General features: G+C 40.7%; 1 protein-coding gene across 1 annotated transcript in view; it reads right to left on the reverse strand.

Moving 5' to 3' along the window:
* The window catches only part of VIPR2 (vasoactive intestinal peptide receptor 2), a 93,774-nt gene that overhangs the window by 66,123 nt on the left and 4,705 nt on the right, over positions 1-22,946 (reverse strand). The window contains exon 2 of the mRNA XM_032234977.1: positions 20,780-20,882. Within this exon, the coding sequence (XP_032090868.1) occupies positions 20,780-20,882 (103 nt within the window). The remainder of the gene's footprint in view (positions 1-20,779; positions 20,883-22,946) is intronic.

The raw sequence follows: 22,946 nt of genomic DNA on the forward strand, positions 1-22,946 counted from the left end.
GAAAAAGGAAAAATTGGTCTTTCCTACAATCTACAGATATTCTGACTTGAAAGAAAACTGCAGCCTTATATTATGCAGATTAAATTTGTTTTCATCTAGAAAAAAAGAGGAACTTTTAAAAAAAGGAACAGAAATTACAGGGCAGTCTTTTGCCATTCACTGCCAGCTGCTCTCTATGATCTCTGCGAGTATAATAGAAGGAGCCAAGCATCTTTTCATTATTGTCAATATTTAGTGTTTGATAATGACAACATAAGAACCAGTGAATTCTAGCTTGGATCTTGAAGACTGAAGCTCAGGTCTCAGAGACCTGAGAAATTAGAGAAATCATGAGACCACCTGCTTCAGGATCAGTTTCCTATTTGAAGAACCATAATGATTCTGATTAGAGTTGTCGTAATATTTGGCACGGGAATTATTATTTTAAATCCCGCATTCCAGATATTAAAATACACCGGGATACTGTGGAAAAAGCCAAATTGTAGAGTACTATTGCAGCAGGTTAGTTTCTTCTGAAAACAATCAAACTCTGTGGTACTATACACATACTGTGGTTTTAGTATGGTTCAAATCAGCTATCTTTCTATACATAGCTTGAAAGGATAGGAATGTCCATATTTTCATAAACTTCCATTCACTCACTTCATCTTTAAGCTATGAATCTCCAAGTCTTCTTTTTACTCACACAGCAAATTCCAACAGCAAGATGTGTCTCCCCTCTTCCCCCCCCCCCCAGTTAGTATTCTTACTTTGCTCTATCTATCCTGCCATGAGAGGATTCAGGCCACAAACAGTGGTGTCCCAGTTGATTTTAGGCATGCAAAAATCCAAAAGAGATGATAATTCTATTCTTAGTACTTTGGTAGTTACACCCAGATAAGCAGAGGTTAACACCAGGCAAACAATCAAGCAGAAAGCAATGTCCTAATCAAGAATTAACAAAGAGAAGAACACACCTCATCAACCCTGGCTGACTTGATAATGTTACCTAGTCAGGTAATGAAATGTCTGCAAGCAAACAACCAAACTCAGAAAGGACGCCACAATTCTATTTTTGAAACTGTACATATACATACAAGTTCTTGTGTGTTTGGGTAAAAATCTAACAACACTAGATTTTTGTCTAATTATGTTGATCTTTTAAAAAAAGTATTGGCTCTAACAGATGTGTAACTCATACAAGTAGTAAAGAAAAGGAGAATGAATAATGTATTTTGTTCCATTGTTCTGTCGTTATGTTTGCAAAGGGTGACGATTTATATTTCCACTTTGCTTGGGGAAAATACCTGAAAGATGTTGTTGAGAAAAGTGGTTTTCTTCACATTTACATTGTCAGGAACTGGACAATGGGCAACAGTCAGCAGAAACTCAGAAACAAGGAATTAGGACCAAGAATCTCTCAAGAATATATGGATCTAGAAACATAAGGGGTGCCAAAGCTTATTATGTGTGTAAAGCATTGCCAATACAAGAGAGGATTCCTTCCTATTCACGAGCAACTAGTGACAAGCCAGAATTAGTAAAATTTTTGCTGATCCAGAAGGGAGATTTCAGGAGGAGGCTAAGATCGGGGAGACCACCACTTGAGATAGGAGTCAGAGTTTTTGACACACTTGTGAAAGCATCTTCCCCTTCTGCCATTTCTGGGTTTTCCTGAACTCCCAATATAATCAAGACTCAAAAACTGACTCTAGCTAACTAACAGACATAACTTATTTCATTAGTCTCTTTTGATATTGCAGGAGTGAGAGTGAGGTGTCTCTGGGCTTCAAGGTTGCCATGTATCCAGATTCTCTGAATGTAATTGTGTCCTACATCCAGTCACAGCTCACCAGAGCCTTTAGCTTCTGAATTTGTTTTTCATCCCAATATTAAACTCTTACATGAATATACTTTCTAAGTAGCTAATTAGGACCTTTGCATGGTTTTTACCTTAAATCTTAACATAGTATCTGCATTTCATGACAAAAACGCACCACCTCCACAATATACACTAATATCTTCATCCAAAATGTTAAGTATCAAAGGGAATCAAATATGTAACATCTCCAAGAAATATAACATAGCAAGTGAAATTATACCAATTATCCAGACTGTGCGTTCAAATCCTGCCTTACCATCCCTTCCTCCCCATCTCTTTCCCTAGCCCACCCACCCCTCAGCAATAGCAATAGCACTTAAGACTTATATACTGCTTCACAGTGCTTTTTACAATCTTCTCTAAGCAGTTTGCAGGGTCAGCCTCTTGCCCCCAACAACCTGGATCCTCATTTTACCCACCTCGGAAGGATGGAAGGCTGAGTCAACCTTGAGCCTGATAAGATTTGACCTGCCAAATTGCAGGCAGCCGGCAGTCAGCAGAAGTAGCCTGCAGTACTGCATTCTAACCGCTGTGCCACTGCGACTCAGGATTGTGGGGGAAATTGGAGGAGGAAAGTATGTTGGATATATCCGGTTGCCTTGAGTTGTTTGTAAAAATGATAACGGTGGTATGCAACTAAATAAAAAAAAAACTTCCTATGCTTCTTACTGTAACATCTAATGACATATACAGGTATCAGTTAGAAAGTATGTTGGATATATCCGGTTGCCTTGAGTTGTTTGTAAAAATGATAACGGTGGTATGCAACTAAAAAAAAAAAAAACTTCCTATGCTTCTTACTGTAACATCTAATGACATATACAGGTATCAGTTAGATCAAAGTTAAAGAAGATTGCAAAAGGTAAGGTCTGTGTGCAGATTCCCAGAAAGTGGCAAAGAAGTGGTAAAAGGAAATATTATATGTACCCATTTAACCGTGTATCTTTACTTACATAAACTTTGATTACACTATTTGACCCATTGATTTGGGGAGAGAAAATTATCTTAAATTTATCAGGTCATAATGATCCATGAAACATGCAATAGGGAGGAAATAAATCAGGATGGGAGAAAAATAAAAAGGTAACTGATTGAGAATCTATTTCAGCTACACAAAATGAATAGCTCTTTTGCTATTACATGTACTTAATTCAGATAAACGTAATAAGCAGTTAAGCCATAATTCAGAAAATGCTTCATGGATTTGATGATGTGAATATAGCTAAACTAACCTTGTCATCTTTTAACAACATTTGTGTTTCAATATAGTGAAAGATACTTTTTTTCTTTAGAGAATAATTTAAAGATAAATATGGTATATTTAAGACCCCAAGAGAAATATATCCCAAAGGAGGAACTACATGAATTTCTTTGAGTACATGCTTTAGCTAAAAACCACATAAGACCTTGGTAAAGAATGAAGTACAGTTCGTTCTTTCATGATCAGTAATACATTTGTTTATATATTTCTGGAGGGAAGCATATTAAAAGCACTAGAAAAAAAAACTTCCCTTAAAACAAAATGACAGAATCATGTTTTCTGTACACAAATATAAATGTGTATGAAATCCAGAGCAGCATTTAAATAACCTATAAACGAAATGATATATATTTTGAACCTTAATGACATTTTAAAACTCCGGACTGCCTTTCTCTATTGAAATGTTATTAAAGTTCAAACCTGGATTTTCTAAAAGTAAGGGCCACATTAAGCATTTGGTGTTTACAGAAATGTAATAAACAGGAGTAAATTGGAATTAACGATGTCTTCAAATTATTCACTAAGTTTAAAATACTTTTGTTTTAAGTGAGTTCTCAGCAAGTACACCAGAATCTCAAAGATTAGGGGGAAAGGCTAATAATATTAAAAGCAAGCAATGACTTGCTCAGTTTTGCAGTGGACAGAATCAGCCCCTATTCTTAGCTCATTTAAAAACCAATCCTTATTGAACTCTTTGTCTTCCAGATATGAAGCTTAGCAATGGGTGAACATTTTGGTCTCACAGTAATATTAGTTGCCCGTTGGGACTTGATACCCAATCTCATCACTTTCTCTCTAGTGACACATGGGAACATTGGTCTATTGCCATTAGATTAACTGCCCTAGCCTGATTTGAGACACCATAAACTTGGATGGAGGGAAATTACAACTTTTTTTTTTTTACGAACCTCTAATATTTTGAATTATGTTTTTATTTCTAATATTCTAGCATTCTATATTTAAACATCCCTCTCTGAAAGTGATTTACTTGAAAGGTAAACTACATTCAAGAAGGCACGCGGTAGCTCCAAGGCTAAGGCGCTGAACTTGTCAATCAGAAGGGTCGACAGTTCAAATCCCTAGCATCGCGTAATGGAACGAGCTCCCATTACTTGTCCCAGCTTCTGCCAACCTAGCAGTTTGAAAGCATGTAAAAATGCAAGTAGAAAAATAGGGGCCACTTTGGTGGGAAGATAACAGTGTTCCGTGCGCCTTTGGCATTTAGTCATGCCAGCCACATGATCTAATGTATAATATAAGCAAGATTTGAAATCTAAGATTGATAATCATGTTACAACCAATGGTTTTTAGCAGCTCCTCTTTTTTCTAACAAAAAAGTGTTAAAATAAACATCAACTTTCAATTTTATGAATTCCGCGTGCACTATAAATTACTAACTATGGTACATGTTGTAAAATTTTAAAAGAATAACAGAGACCATTAAAATCAAGTCTGTGGTTGTAAAAATATTTTTTTAAATGTTTCAAATTAAGAGTTAGGAATCTTTTGGCCATAAGGTTGTTATTGTTATGGAAGAGATTGTAATAAATTGCTCTTCAATGTTTCTTTCCAAAGAAAAAAATATGTTTTGTGTTATGTAAAGTGAAATGTTGGAAATCTCAAAGTCTAGAAATGTCTTTTTTGGACATCTTTAAAGATGGACAGCCATCTTTTATAATCCTCACCTCTTATCTTGATACTTTCTGTTATTAAGGAATCTATATCTTATAATATTTTTTCAGAACAATACTACCCAAATTTCCCTGATTTAAGAGAAAGATATACATTGTATTCTTCTGTTTTAAAAACCTTATGGTCCTTTCTGATTAAGAAAAGCACCTTCCTCTTAAATTATCCTTAATACCCTCTGTTAAGGGACGCGGCGGCTCAGTGGCTAAGAACCCGACCTTGTCAATCAGAAAGTTTGACAGTTCGGCGGTTCAAATCCCTAGTGCCACATAACGGAGTGAGTTCCCATTACTTGTCCCAGCTTCTGCCAACCTAGCAGTTCGAAAGCATATAAAAATGGAAGTAGAAAAATAGGGACCACTTTGGTGGGAAGGTAACAGCGTTCCGTGTGCTTTCGGCATTTACATGACATGACCCCGGAGACATCTTCAGACAGTGCTGGCTCTTCTGCTTTGTAACGGAGATGAGCACTGCCCCCTAGAGTCGGGAATGACTCTGTTAACATTCAAAATTATGCTTATAACTTCAAAGCTTTGAAAGTCTCAGGCTTTCAATTCCTGTCCCAAAGTCATGTGTCACTCAGTCAATGTCAGATCGTGCAAGCTCCTGACTACAGCAAGGCCATGAAGTTCTGGTGTCAGATTTTGATAAAAACAGTGGGGCTGTTGTTATTAATGAGAAGCTTCTGCACAGAGCACAGCTCTGGATACTGTGGAGAAACTGGCCATTCTTGTTGTAGCTAGCTGCTATTATGGAGGAGCTCCTGACAATTTGGGTATTATCTTGCTTGGAATATATGCCTTTTATGTTATGCTTTTAAATGTTTTCTTGAGCTAGGGTAAGGGTTTAATAACCCTTTATTTATTGGAATGTTGATTGTCTCCAGATCTAAAAGAACCAATTGCCTGGGCACCTGGGCACTGCTAGAACTCCTAGCAAAACACATGGACAATTTCTTGAATTCCTGTAGAAACTAACATTGTACAAATTTGTTCCTGGGAGACACTAATATACAGGTAGTTCTTGACTTACAACATAATGGAGCCCGACGTTTCCACCACTCAGCAAGACGGTTAAGTGAACTTGTTCCCCAATTTATCATCTTCTTGCCAGTTGTTATGTAAATCATCATTAAGTGACTCATGCAGTTGTTAAGTGGTTTCCCCCATTAACATTTCTTGTTGGAAACCAGATGGAAGGTTCCAAATGGGATTATACAATCCCAGAATGCTTCAATCATTATAAATATATGTTGGTTACCAAGCATTTGAATATTCACATTAAACCTCAAATTGTGTTCTGACCGAGGCTTCCCATGAGCAAACTCCTTGTACTGACAAAAACCCCTTTTATTAATTTACTGTGAATTCTGCTCATTCACGTCAATCAAAGCCTTTTGAGGGAGGATTTAGAGTCACAGACCTTATCTGGCTTGGAAAGCTGACAGGCCAATATCTGCAAAACTTGGCAAGGAGTCTCAGAGAATCACAAACCAAATAAGCGAACTAATTGTCTGCTGCAAACTCCACTCCCCTTTCGCTCCTCTTTTATTTCCGGGGGGGGGGCATTCATCGTCCACCTGTGGCTTTACTCCCAAGTCAAGCCCTGTTCATTAGCTGTTCCCTCTGTCTGGCAACACTGTGCATGCACACACTGGGAACAGGTTCCAGTTGCTCGTCTGCCTCATTGATGTCTGATTCGGAAGGCAGCTGATAACTGGCATACAACTCTGGCCCCCTCTCTGCCTCCAACACATAAGAGCCTTCCCCAGACTCCAGGACTGGCCCATGTTCCTCCCCAACCTCCTCACTGTCCGAATCTGCTGTCAGTTCCGCTGGCTGCTGGCAGGTCACAACAAATTGCTTTTAAGGCTACTAAGGTAGCAATCTAATGCCCACTTATCTTTGTTTAATAAATCCAGAGAAGTGGATTATTAGTAAGCATATACAGATTTATGGTGATGATCTTTAGGTATGTTGGAGCTCCCATCACTCTCCAACAGATAAAACTGCTTGAAAAGATTTTAAGTACAGATAGCTCTTGACTTATCAATACAACTGAGCCTAGCATTTCTGTTGCTAAGTGAGGCAGTTGTTGAGGTGAATTTTACCCCATTTTTCAACCTTTCTTGCCACAGTTGCTAAGTGAATCACTGCAGTTGTTAAGTTGATAACAGGGTTGTTAAGTGAATCTGACTTCCCCATTGGCTTTGCTTGTCAGACGGTCGCAAAAGGGATCACGTGACCCCAGGATACTGCAATCATCATAAATAAAAATTTTGGGAATTTTTCTCAAGTATGAAAAGAATTTGGTCCCAGATAGAATGACAGGCGGTTGATATTTGAATTAATCCAGAAGAAAGTTGTCCTTTGGAAGGACCTAACCTGTTCATCTTTATGTATGAACTTTGGGAAAGAATTGAGATTTAAGGGAGGAGTTTTCATACATCTGGCCTGCAATGACTGGATGACCACTAGATGGCAACAAAGTTACAGAACAGTCTGAAAAAAAGGCCACCTGGTGATCACAAATAGCTTTGGAAGTGCAGATATATTAATTGTAGTTTAGTGTTGGGAACCACACCAGGGAGACAGGGAAGTTGAGGAATTGAAGAATACATATATACCCAGGAGTGTTTTTTTTAAAGTATGAACTACGATAAAAAAAGAAAAATAATACAACTAAAGTTACTTTACAACCATTTTTATGGTTACACATTGTTGCTTTCAGTACACCGTTACCCAAATTCGTACATCGTCTTTTGTTCTCTGCATTTTTCACCTACTGTTCTCCCCAAACAACTTTGCTGTTTAGATATGCTCTGTGACCAAGAGTTGCCATTAGATTCACAGGTGGAGACAGTAGAAAGAAGCTCATTTACACACCTACAATAATAAACCCCCTGTGATCCTTCCTTTATTAGTCAGAGCTAGCAACAATTACCCATGCCTTGGATATAACCCATCTCAACTATTGTAAGGTGCTTTACATTCCAGAAATTGCAACTAATGCAAAACACAGTAGACAAATTGCGTAAGTGTGGTACGAGGTATTAAATACAATTGTCTGCACTGAAAGGACTGTACTGGCTGCTAATTGTTTATCAACACTTAAAGTGCTACTGTTGACCTTTAAAGCATCTTTCTTGCTAAGAATGTGCCTTGTTATTAAATCAGCAGCAGCAACTTTTGAAGGTATCTTTTCCACTCAAAGCTCAGCTATCTGGAATAAGAGCTAGGATTTCCTTTTCTGTAAGACTCATTTCATAGTACAAAACACTGTCTTTGGGGAGAAAGCTATGCAGGACATTTGTTCTTATGGAATAAAAGTCCTTCAGGTTGTACAAGGACACTCCTTGTAGGTCCTCTTTACAACTGTAGCACAATCCTGGGGAAAGGCACACTTTAAAGAAGTTGTTGACGAGTGTGTACTCCAGCAACCTTTTTAACCTCAGAATTCAAAGGGCTTCATAGCTCTAGTGTTTGACCTCCATTCTCCTAGGAAAGCAGCAAAAACACTCTAACTTTTAAGTATTAAGAGCCATTTGGATTTTATTGATCTTAAATGTCATGCGTTGTATTACAAAGTTGTTTCATTTTACCGAGAGGGAGGGAAGGGGAGAGAAAGAGAGAAAGGAAGAGAGAGAAAAGGAGAGAAGAAGGGAAAGGGACAGAAAGGGAGGGAGAGGATGAGGGAGTGATAAAGAGAAGAGGAAAGGAGAGGAAGGGACAGAAAGGGAGGAAGAGGGTGAGGGAGGGATGAAGAGAGAGGAAAGGAGAGGAAGGGACAGAAAGGGAGGGAGAGGGTGAGGGAGGGATGAAGAGAAGAGGAAGGGAGAGGAAGGGAAAGGGACAGAAAAGGAGAGATGAAGAGAAGAGGAAGGGAGAGGAAGGGAAAGGGACAAAGAAGGAGGGAGGGGGTGAGGGAGGGATGAAGAGAAGAGGAAGGGAGAGGAAGGGAAAGGGACAGAGAGGGAGGGAAACATGAAAAGAAGAAGAAGGGAGAGGAAGGGAATGGGACAGAAAGGGAGCTAGAGGATGAGAGAGGGATTAAGAGAAGAGGAAGGGAGAGGAAGGGAAGGGGACAGAGAGGGAGGGAGAGGGAGATAGAGAAAGAGAGGGAGAGAGAGGGAGGGAGGGAGAGATGTAAAGAGAGAGAAAGAGAGGCAGAGAGACAGAGAGAGAGAGAGATAGAGAGAGAAAGAGAGAGAGAGAGAGAGAGAGAGAGAGAGAGAGAGATAGATAGATAGATAGATAGATAGATAGATAGATAGATAGATATGGGTGCAGTAGTTAAGGCACCAGGCCAGAAAGAAGCAGATCCATCTCACATCCTGCCTTAACTATGAAAGCCAGCCAAATAACCTTAAGTCAATCACACTCTTTCAGCCAACTCCCCATGTAAGGTTCTTCTTGTGGAGAAAATAGGTGAAGCAAGATGTGTTGGACACATTTACTGCCATGAGTTATTAATAAGCCACCCAAATGCTTACAAATCCAAAAAGGAGCAATACAAACTTGTTCAGATAATTAAGAGGAGCTAACCAAGTAGCTCTGTAGATTAAGTAGCTGATTCCCGAAGAAAGAAAACTAAATTACGAGTACATAAATATTTGAATCATTTTATCCCAATTCTATTCTCTCATATTGTGAAATAGTCTAGAGTGGCAGGCAAAAGCTGCTCCCCAAAAGATGGAAACTACTGTACACTATTCCAGCTTGCCATTTCCACTAAAACAAAAATAACCGTTGTCCCGGGCGGGGGGAGTTTTAACTACAAATAGGTTGATCAGATTCTGACCTTAGAAAGACAAATCGATAAAGGGCGTCTTTTTTAATTGGTTCCTTTCTGAACATCATCAATTCAAAAAAAAGTAATGTGTTTGCACCTGTATTTAAGTCAATGGTCCCTACAGAAATGTGATTCATACATGGGTGAACTAAAGCAATATTTGTATGCTCTATATATAGATCACAGAGGTACAGTAGATTACAATATTGTTTTCCTAGCCTTTGTATCATTCTCTGGAAAGCTCACAATGCAGTTTTTATTTTTTTATTTTTTAAAAAAACAAAACCTAAGAGCTTCTCAGCCAGCTAAAAGCACATTTGGTCTTCAGTTGCAACTTTCCTTTCTTCTTGTTATTTCCTTGAGTTCAGATTGGATTGCAATTTAATAAACAGGCCATAGGTTTTGTGGGTTTTTTTTTTTTGCTTCATATTAAGTATCTTCATTTTCATGTAATTTCTTTGGCCAACAGAGGCTTATCACTTGAAAGAACAAAAGTTTAAGAAACCTATTATTAGACTCCTAATGAAAGTAATGTAATTAAAAAAAAGGAGACTAGGAAGCAAATATCCCAAGCATAAGATGCAAAAATAATAAAGGAGATGCAGTAGGAGATCCAGTTTCATGTACTGGTTAAGGCATTAGCCTAGAAACATGATGGCGAACCTATGGCACATGTGCGCGAAGAGGCTATGGAGCCATATCACCCGGCATGCATGGCATCACCCATTCCTCTTCCGGGTTTCTGGCGCACATTCACATGTGATGATCAGCTGACCTTCGTGCATGTGGCAGTGCCAGAAACTGGAAGAGCTGACTTTCTGTTTTCTGGTATGAGCATGCTCGCTGGCACACATGTGCACGCAGGAAACCAGAAGTTTATTTTCCAGCATGTGCATGCCCCTTGGGAAGTGCCTCTTCTGGGTTTGTGGCCCTGATGAATGTGCATGCGTGTTCCCTTTTCGGCACCAAGTTCAGCATCACTGGCCTACAAAGTGGGAAACCCTGAGTTCGACTTCCGCCTTAGGCACAAAGCCAGCTAGCTGATCTTGGGCCAGTAACTTTATTTTAGCCTTAGGAAAGAGATAATGGGAAACTGAAAAACCTTGCTAAGAAAATTGTAGGAACCCGGAGTCACCAAGATTGGAGACAAAATAGGTTTGTAAGAACAGTAATGAAATCAGCCTTATAGACCTAAAACTCACCCTATCAAAAACAATCTTTACTTAGCTCCAAACAATGAAAACACATTTTGGCTTACTTCATGGGTAAACCAGCCAATACAATTAGTAAATCATGTTTTATGGTTTAGCATTATCTATGTACCCAGCCAATTAGAGATTTTTTTAAAGCTGCCATGATTAAAATATATGCGATATTGATATATAAATAAAAGTGTCTTTAATTCATTCCAGCTAGATCTCTACCAAGATATTTATAGCATTGTTTACTCTGGGAAAAAAATAAAAGAAATGTATAATTGTAACTGGCTAATTAGTCTGGGAACAGCAATGATGATTCTACTCAACATGGGAAGGTCAAAGATATTCAATCAGAATAGCCTACTCATTAATGCAAATGATACCTTTGAAGATAAAAGGTAGGGAGAATCTTACCATCATTCCTTTAGAATTTACGACAGAAATGTTTTTAAGCTTTGTCATTGCAAATAACTTCCAGATTTGGTTACTAGTTCACCTGTCCTAGTATAAAATCCTAGGTAATCCTTTTGAAGCAGAAATTAGGAGAATGCAGATTAGCCATGACCAAGAGCCAAGGTTAGAAAATTTAATTTAGATCTCTGGACTTATTTGTTGAGCTTGGAATTGCAATTCAAACTGTCAAAGTGACTCAATTCAGTTTAAAGATTAAATATGATAAAATTGTGTTTTTTATCAGGAATGTCATCTGATTCAACCTGACATAGTCAGCTAATTTGATTTGGAAATTCAATCTGAAAGGCAAATTCAACCCAACTGTCTTTGAATTTTAGCTTTGCATAACAGTAACAGAGTTATCTTTGCCTATAAAGTAGCATTAGGCTATTGATATGTTTTCCTTGAATTCCTGGCAAAGATACGCTTTTTCATTTATAAGCTCACCGGTGTATTTATTGTCTCCCTGCTAGAAGAATAAAAACATCATTTATTTACACTATGAGCAGATGGTCTTGGCTAAGGCACCTACTTGTGGAAAATATCGTACTTCTTGTATTTGCTTTTTGATAATCTTCTATCCCATTTGCACTTAAAGGGGCAACAAAATTTATTTCCGAAGTAGAACAGCTACTTCCCTCTACCACAGTTTCCCCTCCTAAAGTACAGTAGCTATGGATCATTTTTAAAGGTGGTTTGAATATGAAGAAAGTAGAGTTGCAATCTGAAGCTATATTGGTCATTAGGAAATGCTGTCAACTTTGTATACATATGAACACAACTATAACTCAGGATCTGTTAAAATATTACAGCTTTTTAAAGGGGGGAGCACAAAATAATAGAAGTAACATTTTTGTCCTTAACTGCTTATTACCATTTTTAAAAAAATCAACTATTGTTTATAGCAGAGTTCCCCAATGTTTCTGACGTTAGTTAGTTGTTAGTTAGTTAACTTTATTGTCATTGCACCTCGTACAACTACATTAAATGCCATCTTCAGTGTACATTATACATAAAAAATAAAGCAAAAACACACACCATTCACATTCTATACAATTGAATTGAAAACCCCTGGTGTTGCATTAATATTGCACTATACCGTAGAATTCAATAGTTACGGCCCTGGGATAGAAGCTGTTTTTCAGCCTAGTTTGGGGACCAGCAAGGGGGGAGGAGTGGAAATGGTTTTGCAGCAGGCAAGCACATGTGTGAAACACTTCTCCACATCTGCAACTCATGCAAATGGAGAACGCACATGCACACTCACCTGCTTTTTGCGCAACTGAGGATGTGCGCACACATCCACCAGCCATTTCCACTGCCAGGTTATAATCCCTTCACGGCCCACAGATTGGGGACTCCAGGTTTATAGGCCATCACATCATGTTTCTAATCTTATTATAATATGTGCCACAGATTACTTCTGTGCAACACCATCTACTTTTTCAAGGATGATCCACATGAACCGTTTTCCAGCATCCATGGTTTTGTTTCTTCTACAATGTTTATGGCATTGTGAGAAAAACAAAATGGTAGCTGACATACAAACTGCAATCACCATTTTCCTGAGGCCTGCCAAAATGTTCGAACCCCAGAAACTGCCCAAGGACACTTTCTGCTGATGTTGAGTATACAGCAGTGGTGGTATTATTCAGCAGGTTCTGACCAGTTCTGGAGAACCGGTAGCGGAAATTTTGAGTACTTTGGAGAAGCGGTAAATACCCCCTCTGACTGGCCCCACCCCCATCTATTCTCTGCCTCCCGAGTCCCAGCTGATCGGGAGGAAAAGGAGATTTTGCAGTAACCTTCCCCTGCCACGCCCACCAAGCCACGCCCACAAAAGTAGTAGTAAATTTTTTTGAATCCCACCAGTGGTATATATACTTCTACAGTGGAAATACAAAGTTTAAATTTTTTCCCCCTCCTTTAATATAATCTATCTACTGGACAATTCAACTGAAAAACAACCAAAATATTTTTTTTGGGGGGGAGGAAACTTACAATAATATAGTTCTGTGATGGTGAACCTATAGCATGTGGAGCCATATCTGCCAGCACATGAGCCGTCAGCTCCAGTGTGCATGTATGTGCCGGCCAGCTGATTTTCTGCCTTCTGGAGGGATGGGATAGGCCGTTTTCGCCTTTCCCAGGTTTCAGGAAAGACTCCGGAGCCTAGGGAAGGCAAAAAACTGGCCCAACCGGATGTTCGGAAATGATCACTTTCTGGCCTTTGGAAGACTGGGGGAGCTGTTTTCGCCCTCACCAGGCTTCAGGAAAGCCTCCAGAGCCTGGAGAGGACTAAAATGACGTCCCCTGGCCCCCCAGAGGAAATACCAAGCTCAGCTTAGAGGTATATGGGGGGGTTGTGGGGGAGGTTGGTTGTGCACGTGTGCGTATGTGGGTGCGCGCACTTTGCATTATGGGTGCCAGCACTATTGCATGTGCACTTTTGCATTTTTGGCACCGAACAACACCTAACGACAAAAAGCTTAACCATCACTGACATAGTTCCTTAAATGTGCACACCTTCTTATAAGTATGGATGTGGCTGTGTTCAGAAATAACCAATCACATTCAAACTGATGTTTTTATGACATTTACTCAGTTGTCTTTTACAGCAAAAACCATAGTCTTTAAAGAGCTTACAGGTGTGAGTCAGGAGAAAGATACAAAAAAATGTCCTGGCATTAGATATGCCATGGAACACAGTGAAGACAGCCATCAACAAGTGGGGAAAATATGGCACAACAATGACATTGCCAAGAAATGGATGTCCTTCCAAAACTAATTAAGAAAAACATAGGAAAGTTGTCCAAAAGATTCCCGAGAGACCTACAGCAACATTAAACAAGCTGCAGAAAACTTTGGCAAATATTGATTGTGTACTGCATGTGACAACAATCGTCCATATTTTTTACATTTCTGGGCTGCGGGATAGGATGGCAAGATGGAAATTTTGTTTAACAAAGACTGCTAGATTGAGTAATGGAGGCGCAAAAGGCTTCAGTGAACAACTGCTCTTTATTGCAAGTCAAGAAAACATCTGACTGGAGAATGGTCGGGCAGTATCCCCTTTTAAAGGGATCTGTCAGACCTCTTGACCAATGAGATTCAATCTCTGTTCCAGCCGGAACAGAGGACCTTGGTGGAAACCTCCTGCAGTCTGACAGCAGGGGAGGATATCTAACACCCCTCCCCTCTAAGATGGAACAATCTAACTAGTGATGTAGTCACGCAGGTAGGCGGGCTTTTGCGTAGCTCTGCCTGACCTGCGCAAATCAGTCTTGGGGTTTCCTTCGCCCAAGTCGGATGGACCTGTTGATTCTGAAGACCCGCCGGATAGAACCACCTGGAACTTCTCACAGGCAGCGGCTGGAGCTTCTAGCATTGATTCGCTCGGAGCTCACCGTGGGCCTGCATCAAATTCAGATAAGTCTTCCAATATTCTCGGGCTTTCCTCAGCACTGCTATTTTGTGTGTAGCTTCTTTCGGTTTGTGCAGGAGTTATGTTGGGTTGTCTAAGCTCTGAGTTAGACAAGCGGCTAATATGCCTTCTCTGATTTCTACCATCCTCGAGTTTTACTGTGTATAATTGAGGACTGGTAATTCCAATTCTAGTTGCGGGAATCCATAATGTTCCCCCAGTGTAATTGTGTGCATATACTGAATCCCCTATGGAGAAAGACCTGACTTTGTTTGTGGAGTCAGGGGGTGTTGAGGTGGAATAATTTGGGTGTAGCCGGTCTAGGTGAGACCTAAGGCGGAGGCCCATGAGGAGTTCAGCTTATTCCAGTAGTAGTGCTGGGTGTGATGTGTGCAATGAGTAAGTAGTGATCAATTCGTGTCTGCCAATCGCCAGGGCCCATCCTATTGAGGGCTTCCTTTGCGGATCTTACCATTCGTTCTGCCTAGTCATTGGAGGCTCGATGGAATGGCGCAACTAGGCATGTCTGATTCCCTGAGCTGCTAAGAATGTTTCGAATGTCATGGCCATGAATTGGGGCCCGTTGTCGGAGACTAATACATTGGGGAAGCCATGCATGGAAAATAGTTTCCGTAGTACCTTGATGATCAATTCCGCTGTAGTGGAATTCACCAGGACTACTTCTAACCATTTAGAATATGCATCCACGACGATGAAGGAGGTTTGGCCATGGACTGGTCCAGCGAAGTCAATGTGTATTCTGGACCATGGTGCTTGCGGGCGATCCCATTCTTTGGCAGGCACTTCCGGGGGAGCCGGTCTGGACTCCTGACAGGGCAAACATGTAGCTACCCATTCTTGTATGTCCCTGTCCATGTTAGGCCACCAAACATAACTCCTTGCTAGAGTCTTCATTTTAGCAATCCCTGGATGCCCTACTTGCAGTGCTTCAAGGACTGCTATGCGCAATTGTTTGGGAATGACTACCCTGTCCCCACACAACAAACAACCATTAATAACCGACAATTCATCCCGCTTGGAAAAATACATTTTGAATTCAGTCCCAACAGGCCCTTTGGGCCACCCCCTCCACACCAGTTCAAAATTTGTTTTATTATAGGGTCCTACGCCAAGTGGCGTGCAACGTCACTGGATGAGACAGGTCCGGTTTCCAGGCAGTCAATGAGAAGGACCAATGTCTCGGGGGTGGAGTTAGTGAGAACTTCGGGCAATGGGCAATGGATCAAAGCATCTGCATGTCCTAACATGGTGCCCGGTCAGTGGATGAGGCGGTAGGAATAGGCTGCCAGAAATATTGTCCATCTGGTCATTAGGAGAGATAGTGATGCCTGGGTGGGGCAGTCCCCAGCCAGCAAACCTAGCAACGGCTTGTGGTCTGTGATCAGTTCGAAATCCCGGCCATAGAGGTATTCATGGAATCTTTTTACTCCGGTTACTGCAGCCAAAGCCTCGCGGTCCAGTTGGCTGTAGTTCTGTTCTCTGCTCATAAGAGTCTTTTTACGGTGGCAAATGCAGTGGCCTCAGTTTTTCCCCAGGACCACTTCATGTTCTTGGCTAGGAGGTGATGTAGTGGTTCAGCAACTGTCGCTTTCTGTTTGAGAAGTTAAAGAAGCTCGAGGAACGCCTGTAGTTCGGTCTGATTGCGAGGTGTGGGGGCTTCCTTAATGGCTTTAATTTTTTGTGAGGTCAGGTGAATTCCAGACCCATCGATCATGTACCCTAGGAATTCGACTTTTGGTACATTTATTTTACATTTTTCTTTTTTAAGTCGGAGGGCCTTGTCTCTGATTCTAGCCAAAACTGTTCATACGCATTTTAAAAGTTGCGCTTCATTTGCGGCCGATATAAAATGTCATCAAAATAGGGGACAACTCCTGGAATTACACTTTGGAACAGTCCAGGGGCGATACTAACACCGAATTGCAGGCGGTTGCATTTGAATGCACCTGTGCTTCACAATAGTTTGGGCCTCCATGGTAGCGCCATCTACTGGCAATTGTTGGTATGCCTGTGCCATATATAATTTTGCAAAGATTTTTCCCGGGCCGACGGAATGCAATAGGTATTGTACAACAGGTACAGGGTAAGCGCTTTGTTGTAGCGCTTTATTAATTGTGCATTTATAGTCTGTGCAGATGCCTACAGATTCGTCAGGTTTGACAGGTGTCGCAATTGGCGTCTCCCAGCGTGCATGATTGACTGGTTCTAAAATGCCCTGGCTCACAAGCTTATCGATTTCTTTGTCAATTTTGGGCCAGAGAGCGAAAGGTACTCTCCTGGGCTTAAGCCTAATTGGGGCTATTGTGGGGTCTAAGCTAAAGGAAACAGGGGTTCCTTTGTACTCACTCAGACTGATGCCGAAGACCTCCTTGAATTCCTTAAAAATGGCTTCAGCGGTGACTTCAGAGGTGGCTTCAGCATTGTCCTCCTCCACGGAGTTGACTCCGGTCACTTCCATTCCCAGAGCTTGGAACCAATCAAGCCCCAGCAGGCTCTGAAAGTTGTCTCTGACCACCGTCATGGGGAGTTTTTTGCAGAATTTCTTGTGGCTTACCTGGAAGGTGCCTTGGCCCATGATGGGGACCTGGTTCCCCTGGTAGTCGCGTAGGCAGACGTTGGGGCTTCTGAGGTATCTCTTTTGTATCTTGGGAATCGTTTGCTTCAGGACTGACCATGGAATTATGGTCAGTGACAACCCGGTGTCAATCTCCATTTCGCATGGAGAGTCCTAGATGAGGACAGTGACTTTCAGCTTTTTGGGGTAAATGGTATGAATATGTCTAACCGGAACAGTGACATTCAGCTTCTTTGTGCGCCCAGGGCAGCTTCATATGGCAGAAGTGAGGTTGGCGATTCTATCGTCTCCCTCTGAACCCTGTGGATACTTCTGCCAAGCCCCTGATTTGGGTCGCTGTTTGCCGTTTTGGCCCCGTTGGGTTGTCCTGTGGTTGCAGGATAATCGCTGCAGCACATCTTGGCAATATGCCCTTTTCGCTTGCGTCGCTGGCAAATGGCTTCGTGGAACCGACAGGATGATCGGACAGGGTCTCCTTCACAGCTGGTGCAGGGCAGAATTTGTGAGTTGAATTTCCGTGCCAGTTTTGTTCGGCTACTGCGCATGCAGTAGCTGTCTTCCACCTCGCTCTCAGAAGTCTCAGGCTCTGTGGTCTCATGGTGGATGTGGGTACTTTCCCATGCATCTGGAGGTGCGCTGTGGCGCTGGATGGTCTCCACTGATTGGGCTACTGATTCAGATGCTCTAGCTTCATCTAGTGCGATCTGCAGAGAGAGGTTGGATCTGGCCAGAAGTCTTCTCTGTAGATTGGGATCTCACACCCCCAAAATTATGCGATCTAGAATCAGGTTGTCCAGTTCACAGAACTCACAGTGGGCTGCAGCTTTTCAGAGCGCTGCCACGTATTCGTTGATCGATTTGCCCTCCTTTTGGTTCCGGATGTTGAACTGGTACCGGCGAACGTATCTGGATGGCTTTGGCACGTATTGGGTCTTCAGAGCTAGTTGTAGTGCAGACCAGGATACTTCTTGTAGAGGGGTCAGTTCTGAGAGGTTTTTTGCCATCTCGAATACTTCCCGACCGCAGTATCCTAGGAACAAGTTCTTTTTCAAGGGCTTCTGGAATGTCTGTCAGATCGTCCACTTCCAAGAAACACTTGAATCATAGCATGTACGATTCTTAGTGTTCTATAGCTTGTACAGAGTTGGTGGGGCGTGCATGGCCATTCTGGTTCTCTCTGGGTGTTCAGCGATGGCTAGCTCGATGCCTCATGGGATGCTCCAGGCTGGATGTACTTGCAAGGCTTCGTTCTCTTTGTTTGCCTAGTTGCCTCCCAATTCCATCCTCATCGCCAGAGTTAGATCGAGTAAAGGAGGCACAAAAGGCTTCAGTAAACAACAGCTCTTTATTGCAAGTCAAGTAAACATCCGACGGGAGAATGGCCGGGCAGCATCCCCTTTTAAAGAGCCAAGGTGACGCAGTGGTTAAAGTGCAGCACTCAGGCTACTTCAACTGACTGTTAGCTGCAGTTCAGCTGTTCAAATCTCACCGGCTCAGGGTTGACTCAGCCGTCCATCCTTCCGAGGTGGGTAAAATGAGGACCCAGATTGTTGGGGGTGATATGCTGACTCTGTAAACCGCTTAGAGAGGGCTGAAAGCCCTATGAAGCGGTATATAAGTCTAACTGCTATTGCTATTGTTATTGCTCTTGACCAATGAGATTCAATCTTTGTTCCCATCAGAACAGAGGACCTTGGTGGAAACCTCTTGCAGTCTGTCAGTGGGGGGGGGAATATCTAACACACACTGTTTATATATTTAAGTCTGGTTACATTTACAAAAACCTACATCAAGTCTGACAAAACCATGTGGGAAAATTTCTTATGATTAGATGAGACCAAGCTTGAAGTTTTTGGACATAACTCCAAAAAATATGTTTGGTTCAAAAACAACATTACTTGTACATAGTCTCCTATTGTACATACCACGAATTACGTTAGAATTAAGAATTAGTCCTTACCCACAATGAAGCATGGTGGTGACAACATTATGCTTTGGGGCTGTTTTTCTTCAACTGGTACTGGGGCTTTAGTCAAGGTGGAGAGAATTATGAATAATTCCAAATATTAGTCAATTTTGGCACAAAGGGGTCTGCTAAAATGTTGAAGATGAAGAAGATTGTCACCCTTCAACTTGATGATGACCCAGAGCATACTCCAAATCAGCAAAACAATGGAGCAGAAGAAGATCAAAATTTTGGAATGGCCCAGCCATACTCCAGACCTGAAATCAATTTAACTTCTGTTGGGTGACTTGAAGAGAACTATGCATAGGAGATGCCCTTGCAATCTGACAGATTTGGAATGGTTTTGCAAGAAAGAGTCGGCAAAGATACCCCAGGCAAGACGTATTATGCTGATAGTCTCCTATTGCAGAAGACTGAATTCTATCATAAAATCAAATGGTGCTTCAATAAGTATTAGTTTAAGGTAGGGGTGTCAAACTCAATTTCATTGAGAGCCACATCATGGTTGTGGTTGATCTTGGGGGCCCGGGTGGGCGTGGCCAGCCTCACACCACTCCCCAAACTGTTGGCATGTTTCCTGTTCACATTGGGTAGACTGGGCCAAAGCCACGCTGGCCTGATGTTTCCTCTTCGCACTGGGTAGCCCAGGCCGAAGCAACGCAGGCTGCCCCCCTATATTTTCTGGGACGGCCCCGCAGGCTGGATCCAACCATATACGGCCTGAAGGCCTTGTGTTTGACACCCCTGGTTTATGCACGCTTACGCAACCATGCTACTTTAAGTTTTTTAGTTTTATTTTTCCCCAGAAGATTTCAATTTGTTTTTCAACTAAATTGTACAGTTTACAGATTATATTAAAGGTGGAAAAATTCGGAAGTGATTTATCTTGGTCTGATTTATATCTCAAAACTCTAGAATTTTAAGAGGAGTGGGTAGACTATTTATATCATTGATGTGAGATGCTTCTTAGCATCAGGATATAGGGCTGCAAATGTTGAAATGACCAGAAGATGGCAGGAAAGAAAGTTTATGAAACTCTTGGGTTCCCATTTGTTGGTTTGTACACAAGAAAGGAAGAGTCTACACCATGCTGAGTGTTCCAGTTGAGATAGAACTAACTCATTCAGGGGTGAGGGGTGGACTATTTTTTGGTGAGTGCAATCTATAATGTGGATGGAACCATATTATATATGTGGGTGCGCTTAACTGTAGAATGAATTTGTGGATATTCTTTTACTTTTTTTTTAAATTGTAAAGGCTAACTTAAGGTCTTTCAAATTTCATATATTTCAAAACAGCAGGAAAAACAAGTTATCAGTTTTCAGCAATCAACACCGGAAGAGTTTCCAAGAACCTCCAAAAGAGGAAACTACTTTTTTTGTATCATGGGTTGTTCTGCACGACACTAACCAAAACTCAAATCGTACTATAATTCAGAACCATGTGCCATTTTATGCCATATCCTCATGTCCTCAGGTATAGAAGTACCAATAGACTATCAATGAGTGACTGCTATGCCATTATAATCCATGATCTCACCTGTTAAACTCACTGTATTGGCATTCTTTAAAAGTTCCATACACTTTTTTTCTTCTTGATAGAGTTCCTGTTGCATTCTGCATTCTGGGTGAATACTTTTTACCTGTTGAATAAAAACAAAAAACATTTGACTTTGCAGAAAGGATATCAATGCTAGCAGAATCAGCTGGGGGGGGGGAGAAGAGGCAAAATTGGAAGCTTTTGTTTACTGTCAGTTAGAACAATTCAATTAGAACAATTAATCGGTGGAACAACTTGCTTCCAGAAGTTGTAAATGTTCTAACACTGGAAGTTTTTAACAGATTGGATAACCATTTGTCTCAAGTGGTGAAGGGTTTACTGCCTAAGCAGGGATTGGACTAGAAGACCTCCAAGACCCTTTCCAATTCTGCTATTCTAGTTGCCCCATATCTACGCAATGCTTTCTAGTTCTACTATTGCTCTAGTTATATGTCTATGCTTCTTATAAAGATTATGAAAGTTAGTTCTGTATTATTAGATCCCCAGTACAGGTTGAGTTCACGCTAAGGTTATTGACACTAGGCTGCAAAAATCTGGTTGAATTCTGAATCTCCTTGTTATCATCTTGTGGTTTTTCAGAACTTTGGAGCAAATATGGTAGCTGTACATGACAATCAAAATTAATGGTTTAGCTAACTTTTTTTTTAGTGTCTAGCTCTGTCTCACACTCAGTTCCAAGATTGGCTTAGCAACAAATGCACCTGCTGATTCTTCTACAATAGAGCATAATTAGTAAGATATCTATAATATGATTACCTAAGTTCACCTGAGATCATAGAATTCTTTTAACGAGAAAAAAGGAACTAACTAACTGAAGACATTTATGCTCTGGTTTCTTTCTGATGTAAGAAAGCAGTACCCCCAAATTAACAGGTTATGTTAAATTTGATTAACCAACTTTTTTTCTGCCAAACTCTTCTGCAGCTTAGAAAGAGCATAAAAGTGATTCATCCATGGCACTGATTTATAAACATGGCTTATTCTATGTTGGCTTAGTATTTGTTACACAAAACAAGCCTTTGTTGTTTGAAACTATTGTTTACGGCACAGTCTGTTTTACAAATCTACTAAATTGTGGCTTATTTAATTATGAAATATCCATTGGAATTGCTTATCTCAAGACCTGTCATAATTAAATTATGCCAGCATAAGCTTTGTGAAACCCTGCATATTGGAAAACTTTAGTCAGGTATAACTCAACTCTGATAAATGCTAGTTTGGGAACATTAGCTTGCAATTAACCATTATTATTAAAAAGTTTTACATTATATGTCAAACTGAAATAGCTTCAAAATAAAGACTAAAGGACTAGAGAAACCAATTACAGATAGTTCTTGACTTGCAGCCACAATTGGGATCAATTCCAGTTGCTAAGGAAGGTGGCTGTTAAAGCTGGATTATACGAACTTTTTTTTTGCCATGGCTGTTAAGAGAATCACTGCAGTTCTCAATTGAATCATGTAGTCATTAAGTAAAGCAGGCTTCTCCCATTGACTTTGTATGTGAAGCTGGGGAAAGTTTCAAATGGTGATTCCATCATCCCAGGATGCTGCCATAACCCTGTTGTAAATAATACATGCTGATTGTCAAATGTCCAAAATCTGATCATGTGACTGGGGATACTGCCATGCTTCTAAATGTGAGGACTTATCGTACGCTACCTCAGTGAGATTGTAACTTTGGACAATTACTAAATGAGGATTATCTATAGCGGTAGCAAAATCAATTTGATTTCTTAAATTTCAATTGGGAATTCATTAATTCTGAGATAAAAACAATACCTGATTCTAAAAGGAAGCTCCAGGGGAACAATGTCCAAGAAAACATGACTTATATCTGATTTTCAGTTAAAAGCCAGTCTCTTAACTGAAATGGTTGGCTTTGCCTATCATTCTAAACCACCATTATATAGCCAAGATTAAACAAGCCATATAATGGCATGGTTGTACAAATCCATGCATTGTGATTTATTCAATAGTTTTGTTAAGAATATCATACTGTCTTTTACCAAATGCAAATTTCAGCATCTAAATTTTTGCATAACTGGATTAAGGAATGTCGATTTGTTGCCAATTTCCTAAACTGGAAAATAAAACATCAGGTGACAATCAGGACCCCACAGTTTAGAAGTGTCAACCAAAATGTC

Source organism: Thamnophis elegans, chromosome Z (assembly GCF_009769535.1).
Source record: "Thamnophis elegans isolate rThaEle1 chromosome Z, rThaEle1.pri, whole genome shotgun sequence".
Classification (NCBI taxonomy): Eukaryota; Metazoa; Chordata; class Lepidosauria; order Squamata; family Colubridae; genus Thamnophis; species Thamnophis elegans.